The sequence below is a fragment of the Schistocerca piceifrons genome, chromosome X (assembly GCF_021461385.2).
Source record: "Schistocerca piceifrons isolate TAMUIC-IGC-003096 chromosome X, iqSchPice1.1, whole genome shotgun sequence".
NCBI lineage: Eukaryota > Metazoa > Arthropoda > Insecta > Orthoptera > Acrididae > Schistocerca > Schistocerca piceifrons.
Window position 1 is genome coordinate 909183902 of NC_060149.1, and position 21619 is coordinate 909205520.

General features: G+C 40.3%; 1 protein-coding gene across 1 annotated transcript in view; it reads left to right on the plus strand.

The window, feature by feature from the left end:
• LOC124721524 (muscle calcium channel subunit alpha-1-like) overlaps positions 1-21619 on the plus strand; it is an 857532-nt gene that overhangs the window by 524936 nt on the left and 310977 nt on the right. Inside the window, exon 16 of the mRNA XM_047246542.1 lies at positions 14849-14940. Coding sequence (XP_047102498.1) covers positions 14849-14940 — 92 coding nt within the window. The remainder of the gene's footprint in view (positions 1-14848; positions 14941-21619) is intronic.

The window sequence follows — 21619 nt, forward strand, 5'->3', positions numbered from 1 at the left end:
CATTCCATTGTCCAGTGAAATGTAGTACCTTTTTTCAGTAACTTCATGAGAGGTCATACAATTTCTGCATAGTCTTTAAAAAAATGTCGATAATAATTTGAGAGGCCTAGACCTCGATAGATGGTGGTGTTGGAAAATTTTTAACTGTGGTTATTAGCCATGGGTCAGTTTTGATTCCATGTTTGCCGATAATATGGCCTAAATATTTTATTCCTGTTAATACGAAGTGACACTTTTCCAAATTTAATTAGCATCCCTGAGATGTTGGAAAACTTCGTGTAAGCAAATCACATGCTGCTTGATATCTTTTGAAAATATGATTGTCATCAAGGTATATCATGCATTGTTGAGGTGTTAACCCACATAACACACCATCTGGCAATCTTTGGAATGTTGCAGGGGCATTTTTTAATCCAAAAAGCACCCTTAAGAATTGCCAATGACCTGAAAAGGTAGAGACAGCAGTATTATGTCTGTATTCTGGTGCAACTTCTATTTGATGGTACCTGTTCCTCAAGTCAATTGTGGAGAAATATTTACCATTGCTGAGATGATCAATGGTATCTACGATATTTGGTAATGGATGCATGTCCAGAATTGTATTGCTATTTAAATGCCTGTAATCACTACAGAATCTACAATGTTTTTCACTGTCAGCAGATTTCTTTGGCACAATTACTGCATTTGCACTATATGGCGAATCTGAATACTCTGTTATACCATCATCTAATTGCTGATCTATGAATTCATCAAGTAATTGTTGTAACTGGTGAGGAACTCTGTATGGTCTCCTATAAATTGGAGTGTTATCTCTTGTTGGAATCCTGTGTTGTGTGATGTTCATTACTGGTAGCGGTCCCTGAGGACTAAACAGATCCTGAAACTCCTCCAACACTGCTATTGTATCCCATTTGTTTGCTTTTAAGTGTGATATCTTCTGGTGCAATGCAGTTTTGTATTTGACTAGTTTGTCCCTATTGTCTAGGTCTGACCAATCAAAATCATCTTCCTCTAAGGCACTTATGTTAGGTATTAACATTTCCTTTCGGCTATCTAAATGCAGTGGTACCTTCTGTACTCCATCAGTTGCTATGGCACGAACTATGCTCCTGCACACAAAACAATGTTCTGTGTTTAATTCACCATTTTCCTCTAACAGCTCCACTATGCATATTGTGTTTATGTGCAGCATTAATGTGCACTCAAAGTAGCTTTCCTGTACTGAATGGTATTTTATCCCACAAATCTACGTTCAAGGACAGTGCTCGCAGTTTAGTTGAGTCCTCTTTCCAGGAAGAGGGATCTTGTGGCTGAGCGTCCTTGGCAGCCGGATCACCTAATCGAAACAATGTACCTCTCAGCTCCACTGTTTGCTATTGGTTTATTCAGGAAATCTTACCCTTGATATGACTTACACAACCTCCTGGAATTGTACACCCTCAATGTAAAAGGTCAGTGACGTGCAACTTACTGAACATAAGTCACCTCCACCTATAACACTTAAATTATATCTTGGAGGGTCATATCTCCTGACCTCAGTGCACTGTTTACTTATGACTGACCCATGAGCCCCAGTATCAACTAATAGTCAAAGTGTTTTACCCTTGATAGTGCCTGCTAACCAGCACTCCACCTTTGCATGCGTTCTAATAGCATAGAACTTTAATGGGAATATATTGCAGTAGTTCTGGGGTTCCCATTCCTGTTTAACAGACCACTGTTTGCAAATTTCACTGTACTGCTACAGTCATTATATGTATGGCCCACCCTTTGACAATTTGTACACCTCATCACGCCATCTATTTCCTCTAATGCTGTAGCATTGTTGACTGCATCAGTTAAATTCTTCAGAAATTCTGCCCTAACAGCACGCTGTTTCGGGTGGCAATCCTCACAAAAAGTATCTAAGGCCCTGTTCTCCTCTTCTTGTATAATATATTTATCAGCTTCATCAATGGCTGACAATTGGGAAATATTACTATTAACTTTTTATATTCTGTCCACAAAGCTTTCTATTGTTTCATTGTGTATATGGGACATGTTGTTCAATTGCTCCCTATAAAAACGGCAATTGTTATGCTTTTTAAAACTTTTGAGCAAACCTTGTTTCAATTCTTCAAAAGTTAATGCATTTCATAACTTCTTGTGATATATATTACATGTGACTTATCTTCCCTGGTTAATTGTAACCTTGTCATTTGCAGCACCTGTTCATCCGACCAGCAGTCCAGTTTAGCAGCTGCTAAAAAATCAGCAAAAAATGCTTCCATGTCCTCGCTTGGCTTGCCAGAGAAAGGGAGTCACAGTAGTGGCTGCCTATGAATCGAGTATGGGAGGAGTTGCACTAGATGTTGAAGTGTACTCAGATAATTGATTCAACAATTCATTATTGTCAGACCTCAATTGGGCTACCTGATTAAGTAGGCTCTGAATAGCCTCATGGGTGGAATCTCCTTGTGTCCTACTGTCTGTCATTATAATGCTTTCCTGTTTAACAAATGGTTATTCCCACAAATATATTTCCTATGACCACAAGAACATAGACTCAGATATATAACAAGTAACATTAGAAACCCAATTAGAGTTCCGATCAAAATAACAAGAACATCTAACATCGTTCGAAAAAAAAAAATTTTTAGTGTCAAATTTATCTGAAAGAAAGAGAGCTTTACATTGTTAGTTTTATACTCTGTGAAAGCGTTACTTCAAAAGGAAAAACACCTGGCACCAATTTGCACTCACCAATGTACTGAAATACTATCCATTGGCTGCAGGTTGTCATCTGCTGTCTGTGGGTTGTCTGCAGCCCTTTGCTGGTGATGGCATCAACAATGTCTTGTGCCACAAATTCCCTACCATGTACATCTCAAAAAGAGCCAAGGTTATCTGACTCAAAGTGTAGCAGGTCAGGGTTTTGGGACACTAGATATTGAGTGTCAGTGACAGACAGGAGTAAAGGTCATTATTTTGTCAGTGATGGTGGGAGAGGAAGCAACTCTTTGTGGGCAGTGGAATGAGTTCTTCCCTTGACTCAGTGAGTGAAACATTGGTGGTTCCACTATCAGCCATTTACTGACACATAAGACCTTTTAAACAAACAGAGTAACACATTGTGTTTAAACTCAATCAATTCCTCATGGCAGTAGTGCAGTGGGGAGTTGTAGCGTGCAGATTCCCGTGACCGTTCATGTGGTAACAGCTTGTGTTGAAGCGGAGCGTCAGATAGCGTATTCTTCCATTCAGTACTGTACCCTTGACCCACTGTGGAAGTGGCACAGTCTTCCCTTGTGAATTTTCTCATTGCATTATTAACAAGCAGTTATGGTATGGCATAGAGTTCATCCTGGAATCGAACCAGCGACTCTCAGGTTTTGTGTCTTCTGGTGGAGTTCATCAACCTCTAGGTTCACAGGTGACCCATCTGGTGAGGATGCAGTCCCTTCATCCTCCCCAGCCACCTGGGTAAGTACCACATTAATTTGTTCCTGGTAACATCTGGGATGGCATATTCTGCGTTGACCCATTGGTGCGGCACCAACGTCATCTTCTGTCAAGTAGCATCACAGCTAAGTCATTGCAGCAAAGTATGATGTCCGCTGACTAACCATCGGTCCATCCATCCAGGCAACATTTCTTCGTCTCTTCTTTCTCTCCTCAAAGGACCATCTCGTGCCCACATGTCGGAGGTATTTATTTGATGTTTTCACTAGTGTCACGAAGTTTATAGGACAGTGACTGACTGTTCGGTCGTTGATCTATGCTTCTCACATTGGGCAGAAACATGACCAATATTGACACATGTGCCGGCTTTCCTTGTTTTACCTCTATGCTGGCATTTTCAGGCAATGCCTGTCATTCTTCTCTGCATCACCAGATACATCTCACATGTGAATTCAGTTTGCTGACTGTTCCTGGCACATTGACTGCTGATTTGTGAACTGCACTAATTGTTGTTCTCCTTGGGAGCATTGTCCATCTGCTAGATCATTGATCAGTCTAATCTGGTGCACAAACACCGCTGGTCATTGGTCTCCTTGTTCAACTGCAGCCACTTCCGAATATTGTAGCTTAATGTGTCAAATTCTCTAAAATATCCACTTAACCTGTAATAAGTCTTTACATATTTTTCTGCCTGATCTCTGCTTTGAACAACCATAAATAACACTTAATTATTATACGCAACTATAAATAACACATAATTTTATACATAATTGTTATACGTACTACACATTAATAAATATTAAATAATTGAACTAATTAATAGTCATACATTTCTAACTGCCTCTATTAATTGCCAGTCCTTTCGCTGTTACATGTTTTATTTTTCAGAAAATTCACTCTTTCATGCATGTGTTGTTGTGGTCTTCAGTCCTGAGACTGGTTTGATGCAGCTCTCCATGCTACTCTATCCTGTGCAAGCTTTTTCATCTCCCAGTACCTACTGCAACCTACATCCTTCTGAATCTGCTTAGTGTATTCATCTCTTGGTCTCCCCCTACGATTTTTACCCTCCACGCAGCCCCCCAATACTAAATTGGTGATCCCTTGATGCCTCAGAACATGTCCTACCAACCGATCCCTTCTTCTGGTCAAGTTGTGCCACAAACTTCTCTTCTCCCCAATCCTATTCAATACTTCCTCATTAGTTATGTGATCTACCCATCTAATCTTCAGCATTCTTCTGTAGCACCACAATTTGAAAGCTTCTATTCTCTTCTTGTCCAAACTATTTATCGTCCATGTTTCACTTCCATACATGGCTACACTCCATACGAATACTTTCAGAAATGACTTCCTGACACTTAAATCAATACTGGATGTTAACAAATTTCTCTTCTTCAGAATCGCTTTCCTCACCATTGCCAGCCTACATTTTATATCCTCTCTATTTCGACCATCATCAGTTATTTTGCTCCCCAAATAGCAAAACTCCTTTACTACTTTAAGTGCCTCATTTCCTAATCTAATTCCCTCAGCATCACCCGATTTAATTAGACTAAATTCCATTATCCTTGTTTTGCTTTTGTTGATGTTCATCTTATATCCTCCTTTCAAGACACTGTCCATTCTATTCAACTGCTCTTCCAAGTCCTTTGCTGTCTCTGACAGAATTACAATGTCATCGGCGAACCTCAAAGTTTTTATTTCTTCTCCATGAATTTTAATACCTACTCCGAATTTTTCTTTTGTTTCCTTTACTGCTTGCTCAATATACAGATTGAACAACATCGGGGAGAGGCTACAACCCTGTCTTACTCCCTTCCCAACCACTGCTTCCCTTTCATGTCCCTCGACTCTTATAACTGCCATCTGGTTTCTGTACAAATTGTAAATAGCCTTTCGCTCCCTGTATTTTACCCCTGCCACCTTTAGAATTTGAAAGAGAGTATTCCAGTCAACATTGTCAAAAGCTTTCTCTAAGTCTACAAATGCTAGAAACGTAGGTTTGCCTTTCCTTAATCTTTCTTCTAAGATACGACGTAAGGTCAGTATTGCCTCACGTGTTCCAGTGTTTCTACGGAATCAAAACTGATCTTCCCCGAGGTTGGCTTCTACTAGTTGTTCCATTCGTCTGTAAAGAATTCGTGTTAGTATTTTGCAGCTGTGACTTATTAAGCTGATAGTTCGGTAATTTTCACATCTGTCAACACCTGCTTTCTTTGGGATTGGAATTATTATATTCTTCTTGAAGTCTGAGGGTATTTCGCCTGTTTCATACATCTTGCTCACCAGATGGTAGAGTTTTGTCAGGACTGGCTCTCCCACGGCCGTCAGTAGTTCCAATGGAATATTGTCTACTCCGGGGGCCTTGTTTCGACTCAGGTCTTTCAGTGCTCTGTCAAACTCTTCACGCAGTATCGTATCTCCCATTTCATCTTCATCTACATCCTCTTCCATTTCCATAATATTGTACTCAAGTACATCGCCCTTGTATAGACCCTCTATATACTCCTTCCACCTTTCTGCTTTCCCTTCTTTGCTTAGAACTGGGTTTCCATCTGAGCTCTTGATATTCATACAAGTTGTTCTCTTATCTCCAAAGGTCTCTTTAATTTTCCTGTAGGCGGTATCTATCTTACCCCTAGTGAGATAGGCCTCTACATCCTTACATTTGTCCTCTAGCCATCCCTGCTTAGCCATTTTGCACTTCCTGTCGATATCATTTTTGAGACGTTTGTATTCCTTTTTGCCTGTTTCACTTACTGCATTTTTATATTTTCTCCTTTCATCTATTAAATTCAATATTTCTTCTGTTACCCAAGGATTTCTACTAGCCCTCGTCTTTTTACCTACTTGATCCTCTGCTGCCTTCACTACTTCATCCCTCAAAGCTACCCATTCTTCTTCTACTGTATTTATTTCCCCCATTCCTGTCAATTGCTCCCTTATGCTATCCCTGAATCTCTGTACAACCTCTGGTTCTTTTAGTTTATCCAGGTCCCATCTCCTTAAATTCCCACCTTTTTGCAGTTTCTTCAGTTTCAATCTACAGGTCATAACCAATAGATTGTGGTCAGAGTCCACATCTGCCCCTGGAAATGTCTTACAATTTAAAACCTGGTTCCTAAATCTCTGTCTTACCATTATATAATCTATCTGATACCTTTTAGTATCTCCAGGGTTCTTCCATGTATACAACCTTCTTTCATGATTCTTAAACCAAGTGTTAGTTATGATTATGTTGTGCTCTGTGCAAAATTCTACCAGGCGGCTTCCTCTTTCATTTCTGTCACCCAATCCATATTAACCTACTATGTTTCCTTCTCTCCCTTTTCCTACACTAGAATTCCAGTCACCCATGACTATTAAATTTTCGTCTCCCTTCACAATCTGAATAATTTCTTTTATTTCATCATACATTTCTTCAATTTCTTCGTCATCTGCAGAGCTAGTTGGCATATAAACTTGTACTACTGTAGTAGGTGTGCGCTTTGTATCTATCTTGGCCACAATAATGCGTTCACTATGCTGTTTGTAGTAGCTTACCCGCATTCCTATTTTCCTATTCATTATTAAACCTACTCCTGCATTACCCCTATTTGATTTTGTGTTTATAACCCTGTAGTCACCTGACCAGAAGTCTTGTTCCTCCTGCCACCGAACTTCACTAATTCCCACTATATCTAACTTCAACCTATCCATTTCCCTTTTTAAATTTTCTAACCTACCTGCCCGATTAAGGGATCTGACATTCCACACTCCGATCCGTAGAACGCCAGTTTTCTTTCTCCTGATAACGACATCCTCTTGAGTAGTCCCCGCCCGGAGATCTGAATGGGGGACTATTTTACCTCCGGAATACTTTACCCAAGAGGACGCCATCATCATGTAATCATACAGTAAAGCTGCATGCCCTCGGGAAAAATTACGGCTGTAGTTTCCCCTTGCTTTCAGCCGTTCACGGTACCAGCACAGCAAGGCCGTTTTGGTTATTGTTACAAGGCCAGATCAGTCAATCATCCAGATCTTTCATGCATAGAATATACATTCTGGTCTGTAATTCAAAATACAAAATACTCAAAGGAAGTCTATCGGAACTGTTTGATAGTGTTCAGGAGCCCCTGTCTATTGAAACTATGTTTATGTGAACCACTTAAGGTATTAGTGAGTTACTAATTTTAAAGATCATTCTATATGCAAAACATTTAACTATTAATAATGTTTAAAGACTTTTAAATAAAATCTTGTAGAGAAGGTGTATCTTCAGTTGTGTCATTGCCTAATTTTTGTTTTTAAAAGCATGTGACTGGTTTCTCTGTTACTGGCTTGGTTTACTTTTTATTTAACATTTCCCTTATTTATCTATTCAGCTTGTTCATTCATGGTAGTGTCCCTGTGTAGTTTGTTCAGATGCTCAGGATTTGCCCACCATGTGTTCAGTGTGTCTGACTAGCTGACCTGCAGTCAGGATTTCACATACTTTGAGCTTTGCCAGTCAGCTCACTGACCACGCCATGTAGCTCATCCAGCCTAGCATGGCCCCACAACTGTCAAAACATTCTCACCTGGCTGTCACAATGCACATGCATGGCTGCGTCTTTTGTTAAAGGTTTTCATAGACATTTTTGACATCTGCTGCGTCAGCTTGTTTCCAGCCCTTCACTCTCTGGATGGAATTATGTGTACCCCATCTGTCTATCCTAAGTGAAAGTGTGAGAACATGTTTTGAAATGTTTGTTAGTCATGTAACTGAGGTGGGACTTGGGTAGAAGCCAAGTGTTCATCTAGTTAGATGTGGGTACCAACTAAAAACCATGTCCCGGATCATTGCCACACAAGCCCTTGTAATTAACTCGCCAGACAGATCATCAGCTGTTGGCATGCCTTATTGCCAATGTACACCTGCCTGGGTACCAAGTTATGTTGTAACCATAATGGTGGACATCTTGAGGACTTTCAGTCACTTATGGTGTGCAGCACTTTTTGCCCCTGGACTGCCCACCAGCTCTTTCAAACTGCTTAAAGAAGAAACTTCCTGGCAGATTAAAACTGTGTGCCCAACTGAGACTCGAACTTGGGACCTTTGCCTTTCGCAGGCAAGTGCTCTACCATCTGAGCTACCAAAACACGACTCATGCTCGGTCCTCACAGCTTTACTTCTGCCAGTACCTCGTCTCCTACTTTCCAAACTTTACAGAAGCTGTCCTGCGAACCTTGGAGAACTAGCACTCCTGAAAGAAAGGATACTGCGGAGGCATGGCTTAGCCACAGCCTGGGGGATGTTTCCAGAATGAGATTTTCACTCTGCAGCAGTGTGTGCGCTGATATGAAACTTCCTGGCAGATTAAAAAGAAGGTAGGAGACGAGATACTGGCAGAAGTAAAGCTGTAAGGACCGAGCGTGAGTCGTGCTTTGGTAGCTCAGATGGTAGAGCACTTGCCTGCGAAAGGCAAAGGTCCCGAGTTCAAGTCTCGGTCGGGCACACAGTTTTAATCTGGCAGGAAGTTTCATATCAGCGCACACTCCGCTGCAGAGTGAAAATCTCATTCTGTTTAAAGAAGTATTGTCAAATCAGAGAAGGAATGCTATCATGACCAGGTGAGATCTGAGCAAAATTAATTTAATAGGCTGCCCACAGGGATCAATAAGTGGCCCTGTCTCTGGGATATGGTGCTTGACCATTTGTTACGAAAGCAGCATGATAGTGATGCAGTCGAGAGAGCTGTGGCACATTCTGATAACCTGATAATCCTTGTGAAGGGGAGCTTCAGAAATAACCTTGAAGAAGGAAGTGACATAGTCCTTCCACAATTACATCAGTGGTACCAAGGAGTTAAATTGTCTATTGTGCCTGAAAAGACTTCATACTTGTTGGCAAAATGGAACATTTTAAGATACCTAATCATAAAATTAATCAACAGTACCACAAAGAGAAATTCAGTCACCAGATATCTATGCATCTTCTTGGACAAAAAAAAAAAAAAAATTATAGTGAACATATTGAAGAAATGAGGAACAGAGGCAGGAGCATAATGAACAGAATTATTAGTCTAGCCAGTAGTGATTATAAACTACCATTTAAAGAATAACACCTTCTTATAATCCCATCTTGATTCTAGTTACAGGATACTTTGAGAGTGATTGCGTGCATGGACTTTAGCTTATAACACAGGCATGGGTAGTTAACAAGGTGTAACTTCGTTGGTTGGCAGAAGCTTCCAGTACTGTGTCAGCGAGGCATTGGAGTACTCCAGATACAGAAAAAATGGTGATGTATTGGCTGAAGAAAGCATATCATCATGAAGTGCAAATTCAATAGGAATATTCATCGTGAGCAAGTAGCAAATTCAGAATTGGGTCCTTCACTTGTAGCAGAGACAATGCAATGATGCCCAAATAGTGAGGTGCAGATATGGGTTTCCCCCAAATATAAAACAGCGACTGGGAATGAGGTATTTCTATTCCTCAAGAGGATTGACACACTTCTTCATAGACATGGCCCTTATGCCACCTACTGGCACTGTATTGGTCAAAGACAGACCTCTGAATGTGCCTGTGCTGTTGAAGTCTCTATCTAGGGATGTGGGCTATATGCTGATGTTGCTGATAGTGGTTGGCAGCAACTGAATCAGCATGGAAGATTCGATTTTATGGAGATACTGCATTTGGAGGTAGTGCAGCAGAACTTTGACAATATTGCCAACACTATTTGAAGAAAGGATTGGGTAACACATTTCATTAAAAATCAATCCCTGTCCACTGCACTACAGAAGCTTGTGACAGAAGATCGAGAAGCAATGTATCGTAGACTATCACTGCTCATACACTATGTGATCAAAAGTATCCAGACACCCCCAAAAACATACATTTTTCATATTAGATGCATTGTGCTGCCAACTACGGCCAGGTACTCCATATCAGTAACCTCAGTAGTCATTAGACTTGAGAGAGCAGAATGAGGTGCTCCGCGGAACTCATGGACTTCGAACGTTGTCAGATGCTTAGGTGTCACTTGTGTCACACGTCTGTATGTGGCATTTCCACACTCCCAAACATCCCTTGGTCTACTGTTTCCAATGTGATAGTGAAGTGGAAACATGAAGGGACACATACAGCACAAAACCGTACAGGCTGACCTCGTCTGTTGACTGAAAAGAGACTGCCAACAGTTGAAGAGGGTCGTAATGTGTAATAGGCAGACATCTATCCAGACCATCATACAGGAATTCCAAACTGCATCACCATCCACTGCAAGTACTGTGACAGGCAGGAGGTGGGCAAACTTGGATTTCATTGTCGAGTGGCTGCTCATAATCCACACATCACACCACTAAAGGCCAAACAATGCCTCGTTTGGTGTAAGGAGCATAAACATCAGACGATTGAACAGTGTAAAAACGTTGTGTGGAGTGACAAATCATGGTTCACAATGTGGCAATCCGATGGCGGTGTGTGGGTAAGGCGAATGCCAGTGAACGTCATTTGCCAGTGTGTGTAGTGTCAACAGTAAAATTCAGAGGCAGTGGTCTTAAAGTGTGGTCGTCTTTTTCATGTAGGGGGCTTGCTTCCCACTATTGAAGAACAATTCGGGGTTGGCGATTGCATCTTTCATCATGATTGAACACCTGTTCATAATGCACAGCCTGTGGCAGAGTGGTTTCACAACAATAACATCCCTGTAATGGACTGGCCTGCACAGAGTCCTGACCTGCATCCAATAGAACATCTTTGGGATGTTTTGGGATGCCGACTTCGTGTCAGGCCTCACTGAATGACATCAGTACCCCTCCTCAGTGCAGCACTTCGTGAACAATGGGTTGCCTTTCCCCAAGAAACCTTTTAGCTCCTGATTGAACATATGCCTGCGAGAGTGGAAGCTGTCACCAAGGCGAAGGGTGGGCCAGCACCATACTGAGTTCAAGCATTACTGAAGGAGGGCACCACGAACTTCTAAGTAATTTTCAGCCAGGTGTCCGAATACTTTTGATCACATTGTGTAGTTAAGTCAAACTCCTGCTCAGACTCATTCACCAACAGATCAGTGACTTCTCTAGGCTCTGATACAACCAGACCATCACAGATGTGAATAGCTAGAATAGTCAGGAATCCACTCCTGCCAACAATGTGTCCAACAACACCACCAGGTTGGAAGTACAGCCATGTTTTGCCACCCAAAGAACTTGAGTTGGGGTGATGTGACTTGGTATGCTGCTGCATTTCTCAGTGTAAGCAACAATGCATCCTTGGAAGCTGACAATCTTTGGAAGAGGCAGATGTGACCACAGTGCCATCCACAGCACTGAAGGGACTGGCAGTGTGTACCTGCGAGGAGTGGTGGTGTGCATTATGAAATATGTCACACAAGAACTGGTGTTATTACTGTTTGTAACCTGTTTCAATTATTTATGGTGTATACTAGTGACAGATAGGAGGTAAACAAGGTTTACAGCAGTAATAATGGTAGACATAGCTAAAATTGGAAGTAGGCATAGTTTATTAATATTGGGAATAGTTAAGGTGATGGGAAGTAGTATCGTGTAGGAATTTTGTATCATTAGTTGCCAATGTATGAAAAAACGTTTGCTGTTGATGATAATTTGTGTAAGGATGAATACAGCCTGTGTTTAAATTATAGGTAACAGGCTGCACCTTATTTGAAAGAACCACTATATGAGGAAGGGGAAACTTTATTGACACATTCCTGGGGTCAGATACATCACATGATCACACTGACAGAACCACAGGCACATAGACACAGGCAACAGAGCATGTACAATGTCGGCACTAGTACAGTGTATATCCACCTTTCGCAGCAATGCAGGCTGCTATTCTCCCATGGAGACGATCGTAGAGATGCTGGATGTAGTCCTGTGGAACGGCTTGCCATGCCATTTCCACCTGGCGCCTCAGTTGGACCAGCGTTCGTGCTGGACGTGCAGACCGCATGAGATGACGCTTCATCCAGTCCCAAACATGCTCAATGGGGGACAGATCCGGAGATCTTGCTGGCCAGGGTAGTTGACTTACACCTTCTAGAGCACGTTGGGTGGCAGGGGATACATGCAGACGTGCATTGTCCTGTTGGAACAGCAAGTTCCCTTGCCGGTCTAGGAATGGTAGAACGATGGGTTCGATGACAGTTTGGATGTACCGTGCACTATTCAGTGTCCCCTCGACGATCACCAGTGGTGTACGGCCAGTGTAGGAGATCGCTCCCCACACCATGATGCCGGGTGTTGGCCCTGTGTGCCTCGGTCGTATGCAGTCCTGATTGTGGCGCTCACCTGCACGGCGCCAAACATGCATACGACCATCATTGGCACCAAGGCAGAAGCGACTCTCATCGCTGAAGACGACACGTCTCCATTCGTCCCTCCATTCACGCCTGTCGCGACACCACTGGAGGCGGGCTGCACGATGTTGGGGCGTGAGCGGAAGACGGCCTAACGGTGTGCGGGACCATAGCCCAGCTTCATGGAGACGGTTGCGAATGGTCCTCGCCGATACCCCAGGAGCAACAGTGTCCCTAATTTGCTGGGAAGTGGCGGTGCGGTCCCCTACGGCACTGCGTAGGATCCTACGGTCTTGGCGTGCATCCGTGCGTCGCTGCGGTCCGGTGCCAGGTCAACGGGCACGTGCACCTTCCACCGACCACTGGCGACAACATCGATGTACTGTGGAGACCTCACGCCCCACGTGTTGAGCAATTCGGCGGTACGTCCACCCGGCCTCACGCATGCCCACTATACGCCCTCGCTCAAAGTCCGTCAACTGCACATACGGTTCACGTCCACGCTGTCGCGGCATGCTACCAGTGTTAAAGACTGCGATGGAGCTCCGTATGCCACGGCAAACTGTCTGACACTGACGGCGGCGGTGCACAAATGCTGTGCAGGTAGCGCCATTCGACGGCCAACACCGCGGTACCTGGTGTGTCCGCTGTGCCGTGCGTGTGATCATTGCTTGTACAGCCCTCTCGCAGTGTCCGGAGCAAGTATGGTGGGAGGGAAAGACAAAAGGAAGTGGGTTTTAAGGGAGAGGGTAAGGAGTCATTCCAATCCCGGGAGCGGAAAGACTTACCTTAGGGGGAAAAAGGGACGGGTATACACTCGTGCACACACACATATCCATCCACACATATACAGACACAAGCAGACATATTTAAAGACAAAGAGTTTGGGCAGAGATGTCAGTCGAGGCGGAAGTGCAGAGGCAAAGATGATGTTGAATGACAGGTGAGGTATGAGTGGTGGCAACTGACAACAGCTTTCGCATCCCCCAACTACCCTCCCGACCTGGTACAGAAGCAAAATATATATATATATATATATATATATATATATATATATATATATATATATATATATATATATATATATATATATATATATATATATATATATATATATATATATATATATCCTTTACCAACACACCACTGTAACAAGAACTAGTTAAAATGTGGCTCTTCTCCTGGTGGAGATCCAATATAATTCCTTTGACATCTCAAAAATATTATCAGTAAGAGTTACCTCAGCAATGCCCGTGTTTTAAATGTTTTCTTGGCCAAGGCTGGTGGATGTTCTCTCTCTCTAAACTGTTTCTACTTCCTGATTCATAGTGGTACATCCAGGACTCAATGTTGTAATTTAATCAAGAACACCTCCTTCATAAACATAATGCTTAAAAGTCACCTGTGGTATTGTCCGCTATGCACATTGTAATCATCTAACAGATAACTTCATTACTATTCATTACAGTGTCCTGTAGCAAAGGCTATCATGCATGATTTGTCTCCCATATGTATCAATGATTTCAAAAACAGTGACACATTTTGGCATGAATCCATTGGTTGACATGCTGTTTCAGTCTTAGTTCAAATTCATTTTGGCCTTCAACTTCCTTGTTCATTGCAAAGGTTGTTTTGTGCTTATGAGTCTTTCTTTCCATCTATAAATTCTTCCTTTATTTAAACATTTGCCACCTTCATTAATGTTCATTGCGATGTTGATTTAAGACAGTTTCACTCATTATGACCACGAAAAGTATTACATTGTTAATCCTCTATGACGACAGTGGCATGGCCATGTTGTGTGTGCTAATGTGAAAGTGAATGTTGCTTTGTGACTATGAGAAATCTATGATGTAATGTTAAGGGAGTAAGTTTAGTTCCATTAAACAATATTTTATTGTACTTATATGTGGATGAAAGTTGTAATAAAACACATTCACTTAATAACTGTCCTTTGTGTGTAACAGTGTTCTCCATAGTAAACTCATGAGCATGTTTCTTGAGAGAATTACAAAGATTTTGTTGATTGGCATTCTATTTGATGTCTGTTTCTTACATATGGCTCTTCAGGATTGGTGTGTTATTACATGAGTCTTCCTTAATACAAATAACAAGATATTTTGTTAAATGTATTCTTGGCTATCGCTGTTGACAACCTGGCAGATGCAGAATCGCTGACAGCCATAGAAAAGGAAGCAGAAGAAGAAGTAAGTAAGGTTTTTTTTTTGTGTGTGTGTGTGTGTGTGTGTGTGTGTGTGTGTGTGTGTGTGTGTGTGTGTGTGTGTTGGGGGGGGGGGGGGGGGACCAGTCTCTTTCATACTGACTGTTAATGTAACATGATGTTCATATCACATCAATAGTTCTTAACTGCAGCAATTTCTTAAAACTAACAATCTAAAGATGAACTGGTTTTAATACATATGGACAATAGCATAACAACTTCAGAAACAGTGCTAACATGAACTGAAAGAACAAATGCTTATATCACCACATAATAAGTAATCCTTTCATGATAGATAATAAAACAAAGAAAAATTAAGGTACTGGAAGCTGGCAGAGATGGCAGCTAATTCTGAATGATCCTCATGAGAACAACCAGAAACCACATAATAAAAATTAGCTAAGGTGAATCAATGTTTGTGCAGTGAAATATCTACTGGAAAGAGGCACTAAATAATAATCAAGACCCAGGTATGGTATAAAAATACCTTTGCTTTGCAACGGTACAAATGCCCATGACCCCAAAATTTGATGCTATTTATTTTAATGGATGAAAGATCAAATCATACAATGGAGTGGAAAGTCTTGTGAAACAGTGTAAGTGTTTCTTAATTATCATATTCTCTGAAGTTTCATGGCTTGGGAAGCTGAAATATTATTATAACACCCTTACGTGATCACAGATAGCTTGCCGATAGGTCATGGATGCGCTACTGTTGCTAATAACTGAAGCACAGTTAATGATATTTGATAATGATATAAAACTTAACCCAATATTCAAAACTTTATATGACGTGTTAGTTGCTAGAATTACAGTGAAATAGCTTGAGAGTCTAGTTAGCAGTGTCTTATGAGCATCAGTAATAAATCTATATACAGGGAGTATTTGAAATGCATCTGTTGTTAAGAAGGCCACCACCTTGTGCCTCTGCAAGTTCCAAGCTCTGGTTGCTAGACCAAGCTATAGTTAATTTTGGAGTAAGAACATCCCATGCATATCTTGAGTTGCTAAAAACAGACAAACAACTATCCCCACTCCTTAATGATGTAAGCTGTAAGAGACTATTCACTTTAGGTACTTGAAAATTCTCTTCACTCCTTTCCAGTGTGTCTCTCCAGGTTTTTTGAGTTGCTGACTAGTATTTTCCACTGCAAAATTGATGTCAGTTCTGGTTGCCCCTGATAGATAGTGCAAGCTTCCAACAGCTTGACAGAATAGAGCACTGATAATTTTTTAACTGAGTCCCAGCTCAGATTACATGTGACCACGATCAGTGTGTATTGCCACAGCATTGTCATTCTCCATGTTGTACCATTCCAGCACATCCCCCTCATATGCCTCTTATTTTAAGAAGACAGAACCATGTTGAAACTGCTCTATTTGCAAATTGAGATAATTATCTACATTTTAGTAGTTACATCAATTTCCTACTGCAAATCATTCAGCAACAGATTGATGACTTCTGTATACTCTGGTACAACCAGACCATCATTGATGAGAATAGCTAGGATGGTGAAGAGTCCACTCCTCTCATTTACAGAAACACAGGGATCTGCATCGGTTGCTGTCAGGATGGATTTGTTTCACATGCTGTTGAATTGTTGATTCCATAGTAAAGATGCTTGTTTCAGTCTATAGATATTTTTCTTCAGTTTGCATACTCTTTTGGTGCCATCCTCAAAGCCCTCTGGTTGTTGCATATGTATCTTGGTATGGGTTTCACTCTAGCTGTGTACATGACATATTAATACTGCAAAAAAAAGCTATTAGGATAATTACTGGTTCTGCATATAAGGCACACTGTAAACCATTGTTCTGTGAACAGAAAATCATGACTGTTATAAACTTGTACATATACTATGTTCTAATTTATACGAAGAAGAAATTTCCAGAAACAAAAACCAGAGAAAATGTACACAGCCACAATACAAGAAGGAATAGGTGCCTCTATATTCCTTACCACAGGTTGTCAAAGTCACTCAACAGCTACGAAATCATGGGGTACAAATTATTTAATAATCTTCCTCAATCTGTTCAAGAATTACCTGAACAATTATTCAAACAAACAATTCATGACTGGCTAGTCCTCCACCCATTCTGTGACATAAGAGAATTTATCAACTGTAATATAATACTGTAATGTTAACAAGAAACCTGTTGTTTCTTTAAAACTATTAATTGTATTTTAGTATGTATATGACGTTGTCTATTGCTGTAATGGCCGAATGACAATAAAATTATTATTATTATTATTATTATTATTATTATTACAAATTTAGTGTTAACATCAGACTGACTCAGGCCCATCTCTTTGGATGCTGCAGTAAATAATATTATTCTTAGGTTTCAGTAGAGTCCATGCAATGCCTTTGTTGAAATCCTCTTGCAACAAGTCAGCCCTTAAATCAATGCGCATTTCCCTCTGTTTTCCTCTTCACTTTGAGTACCCACCTGTTGTTGAGAATGTCTTGGTTTTCTGGTGGTTCAGTGATGGTTCAAGTGTAATTAAGATTAAGTGCATGCATTTCTTCTTGCATGGCCTGTTTGGAATTTTCTGAGCTGTGACATTGTATAGCATCTTGCTAGGAGATGTGTTCATAAAACTGGGCACATATGCAGATTTTACATTAAGGTTGGCATATCTAATAAGCTTTTTGATTTTTGCCATGTCTTATAGGCTGATTCTTATTTGATTCACTGATTCTGTGCAATTTCCATTGACTTTATGTTTAGCACAGTTGATTTCAGAGTATGGTTCTTCTTCAGATGATTTAATTTCCCCTTCTTCTGCTTGATACGCTTCCTCTGGAGTAGGCAGTTCACCCTTAATGATGTTTTACTCTTCTTCAACAGACAGTTCTTCCTTAAAAAAGCTTTTATTTTCTTCCTCAAATAGAATTTGTCTGTCCTTCAAAGACTTTGCTGCATGGAGAAAGTTTTGATATGCAAGTCTTTTGGGCTAAATTTTAAGGTCTACCTTAGTACCCAAGTTTGCCCAAAAATGTCATTTTCACTCAATGAAATCTTAAACTTCATGTTATACAACTTTTCTTCATGAAATCCTACTGCAATAATGTTTTCTCTCTCAAAGATTCTGCATGTTTTCTTGTCAGGTTTAAATTTTATTACCTTGTCTAGAGCTGCTCCAAGTGAGAATAAACTGAACTGAATACATGGCACACACAAAACATTTTATAGATGTTTCTCATTCCATCTTTCTCCATCATAGGCTAAAATGTTTGTCACCTTTTCCTTGTGAAGAGTGAAGAGACCATCCCCAATACAGACTGGGCATTACTCTCAGATGAACCACACATCTGTAAACGTTCAGTTTTGTTACATATGTGATCAGTAGCACCTGAATCTAAAAACCACACATTTTCATCTGTATGCTTGTCTGTTACTGAAGAAAAAAAATTGTTATCATGGCACCCTCTCTCAATTTCTGATCTTGATCCTTTGATGTAGAGTTTCAACACTCTTTTGTTATTCTTAAAGTGTTTGTTTCTCTGTTTGTGACCTGCAAGGAAAACCTCCCCCTCCATATAATTCTGGAGACTTGGGCATTTTTCTTCCCTCAACTATCTTGAGGTCAAATGTGCTAGTGTTTGTTGATCAGGATCTGTCAATTCCCACACACTCAGAAAATGATTATTTCCCACAGCTTCAGAAAATGGTATTACTCATTGATAACATCATTAACAGTTTTGTAATTACCATAGAATTTGAAATACTTTCACTTTCATTCCTCTAGTGATGTACCATGTCTTCTAATTGTGAAATATATGTAGCCATATTGCTTGAAATATACTTTCTGAAGTTGTATCATTCCTGCTTCAATCAATGTATGCGTACATTGTTTTTCTGTTTGTAAACTCAGAGTAGTTGAATAATATATAGAGGGTCTTCTCCTGAACTGAAGTTCTGTTCTGATGATAATTTTTTGATCTGCATTGGCTGTTTTTTCCCACACTGTAAGATCTTTTTCATATGTCTGTATTGCTGCAGTGTTCACGTCCCCTTTACACAGTGTTTTAAGTGTCTGATCTGTGACAATATCCCAAGCTCCCCTGACACTTCAAACTTGTAGGCCAGCCAGCTGTCAATGCATTAGAGCTTTTTAATTCTTGTAATGTGGCTTTCAATTATTTTAAGGTTATATTTTCATTTGTACTTGGCAGAATAACCTCAAAATGTCCTTCTCACATGCATTTTTGGTACAGTACCTGGTATATTATTTTATTTATGTCACTCCTCACTTGGTGATTGCTGGGCCCATAAACTGATAAAGGAGTCACAGTAAAACAGCACTGGTTGTCACTGTCAGATAATGACAATGTTTTATTTCGTAAACTGGTACAAAAATGTGATACATAATGCACACACATACATTACAAAAAATTGGTCTTGTACCACTGAGACTACTGTATAAGTCCCATATGACAGCACAGATTAAGCATCGGGAAAGTGTGCCAAACATGAATGTGAAATTATAACATTGTGTTTATGAATATCAGAGAAACAAACAAAATAAAGTAAAACATCTTTAATTGATTGTCATAAGAGTTTGGATGGGTTTAATTAAGACTAAAGCATGTTTTGTTGTGGAGAGATCTTTCATGAAATTTCTATTACTAACTTTCTCCTCTAAATATGATAATATTATGTTGACTGCCCCCTACATAGTGAGAAATGACCATCATAATAAAATAAAAGAAATCAAAGCTCGCATGGAAAAACTTGGGTATTCATTTTTCCTATACACTATTCAGTGAGGTGTACAGTTGAGAAATAGTCTGAAAGCAGTTCTGTGAACTCACTACAAGGCACTTGGTTCAGTAAACTCACTACATGGCACTCAATTGTGAATTGCAGAGCTCTCATGTAGATGTATGTTTAGATGTAGGACAAATTCTGTATATACGTTTGTCAAGTATTTTTCATTCTTGAGCTATTAATGAAAGTTTATATTCAACATGTTTTGATGTAAAATCCAACAACTGGAATTTGTCACCAATAAATAAATAATTTTGTTAGATAATTTCATAAATTTCCTGATGCATTTGCTAGAAATATTTATGTTTGACACTTGTGTGCATTTGAAGTTAGACTGTCTCGAATATTTCATACGTATAGTAATAGTTACCACTTCACTGTTCCATTTAACAGTGGCAGAATATTCATTTCATGGGTAGGCTGATAGGATCTATTTGTATAGCCATGTGAAACAATGGACACAAGGGTGCATCTTTTACAACTCATTAATGTTGTATGGGTTTAAAAGAATAAAATTCACAAATGGGGGAATACACTACACTCTAAGCAGGCCATAGCAAGTTTTCAGTAGTAAGTGTTCAAAAGTTCAAAGAATGGAACCAGTCAAAACTGTACACAAGCCACCAGAATTATCAACAACACCCATAAAATATATATATATATATATAATTTTTTTTTTTTTTTTTTTTTTTTTTTTTTTTTTTTTTTTTTTTTTTGCCCCCCCCCCCCTCTCTCTCCTCCTTACTCTTATGGGTTTTAAATGCCCTGACCATCTGCTCTACATCTAAGTTGGATGGAAACAAGAGATCATCAGCTACTGGATACCATTGTGGCAACATAACACATGAAATTCTGATGCTTTATTGCAGATATGGTTGAGAGCCCCCTGACTGTGGATCTTGCTCTTGTGATGGACATCATTGCTGTATAGTAGAAGTTGAACATGGTGTCCACCAATGTTGACCACATTTCCCCAAGAAAGGGACCTGCAAAATGCACATGTATCCTATCCCATAGCTGAGTCAGTTGAGGCCACAATGAGGGGCCACTTGGTTCTAGGGACAGGCCTGGCTCATGCAAGACACCCCCCACCCCCCCTCCCCCTGCAATGAGAAGAATGCAGCAACTGGAGTATGTGTAGACAGAGTTAAGGTGGGAATACAATGCAGTACTTGTTATCCTACATTTCAAGCAAGAGCATTCCCTGACTTACAGTGAGCCACTCTTATGAGGACAAAAATTGGGATGGGCATCCTTAGGAAGGTGCATGGACCATCCTGTTTGAACCACTGCATCAACACTGCACAACACCGGGTTGTGACTTGTGGCCAATGCGTCTTCTTTGATGGTAATGGGAAATTCTTGCAGTGTTGTTTGTAAAGGATCATCAATTGCTAAACAAACTGTTTCTTTCCTATCAAACTCCATATTGAGACCCATAGGCAACCTGGACAACACATCAACATTAGCATGCTGTGCAGTGGGCCAAAAATGGATATCATAAAAATAATTTCTGAGAAATAATATCCAATGCTGTAGTCTGTTAGGTGTCTCATCAGGGAGTCTGGCCATAGGATTAAACACCACCACCAATGGTTTATTGTCTGTGGCCAAGTGAAATTTGGGACCACACAGGAAAATGTGAAGCTTTTTTAACACCATAGATGATTGCCAGCACCTCTTGCTCTATTTGGGAGTAACTATTTTGAGAGTGTCTTAGACCAAAAACAGTAAGTTGTTCTAATATGTCTGGATTTTTGTGGAGATGTATGGTACCAGTCCCATACCACAATGCATCAGTGGCCAATATTAAGCTTTTCTTTGGATCAAAGGTAGCAAGACAAGGAGAAGAGCATAAGTGATGTTTTAGCCACAAAAAAGCTTGCTGA